The sequence below is a fragment of the Eimeria mitis genome, genomic scaffold (assembly GCF_000499745.2).
Source record: "Eimeria mitis Houghton genomic scaffold, Emh_scaff4426, whole genome shotgun sequence".
Taxonomy (NCBI): domain Eukaryota; phylum Apicomplexa; class Conoidasida; order Eucoccidiorida; family Eimeriidae; genus Eimeria; species Eimeria mitis.
In genome coordinates, this window is record NW_013572741.1 from 3,334 (window position 1) to 3,948 (window position 615).

At 63.1% G+C, this 615-nt stretch overlaps 1 protein-coding gene across 1 annotated transcript in view; it reads right to left on the minus strand.

Annotated features, from left to right (window-relative positions):
- The window catches only part of EMH_0075030 (RNA polymerase Rpb1 C-terminal repeat domain-containing protein / exonuclease domain-containing protein, putative), a gene marked incomplete at both ends in the record, with an annotated part of 3,482 nt that overhangs the window by 2,633 nt on the left and 234 nt on the right, over positions 1-615 (minus strand). The window contains one exon of the mRNA XM_013499544.1: positions 64-613. Coding sequence (XP_013354998.1) covers positions 64-613 — 550 coding nt within the window. The remainder of the gene's footprint in view (positions 1-63; positions 614-615) is intronic.

Below are 615 nucleotides of genomic sequence, written 5' to 3' on the forward strand. Positions count from 1 at the left end.
CTGTTGCTGCTGCTGCTGCTGCTGCTGCAGTTGCTGCAGGTAACGACGGCAGGAGGGAGACACACTGTCAGGGCCCCTCAGAGCTGCTGCTGTTGCTGCTGCTGCTGTTGCTGCTGGATCGGCCGACAGCAGCAAGAAACTATCGAGCCCCGGTAGGGGGCCCCTCGGGGGGGCCCAGCTGCTTCCGCTGATGTCTTCACGAGGCCTGCTGCTGCTGCTGCTGCTGCTGCTGCTTGCAGCAGCAAGGTTGCGTTGCTGCTGCTGCTGCTGCTGCTGTTCTTGCTGTCTCTGTACAGCAGCAGCAATAGCATCCCTACGTGCTGCTGCTTCCCATGCCAATACTGTTTGCTGCTGCTGCTGCTGCTGCTGCTGCTTCAGCAGCTGCACCCGCCCCCCCCACTCGCACAGAGCTATATATGCACCGGTGGGGCTGCATGCAGCACAGGTGAGGGGCCCCCCAAGAGGGTGCAGGGGGAGGGCCCCCAGGGCCCCGTGGGAGATGGCTTCAGCATAGGTCTCGCCGTTGCAGCCGCTGCTGCTGCTGCTGCTGCTGCTGCTGCTGCTGCTGCTGTTGCTGTTGCAGTAAGGGGGCAGCAAAGATATGCGGGAGAGATC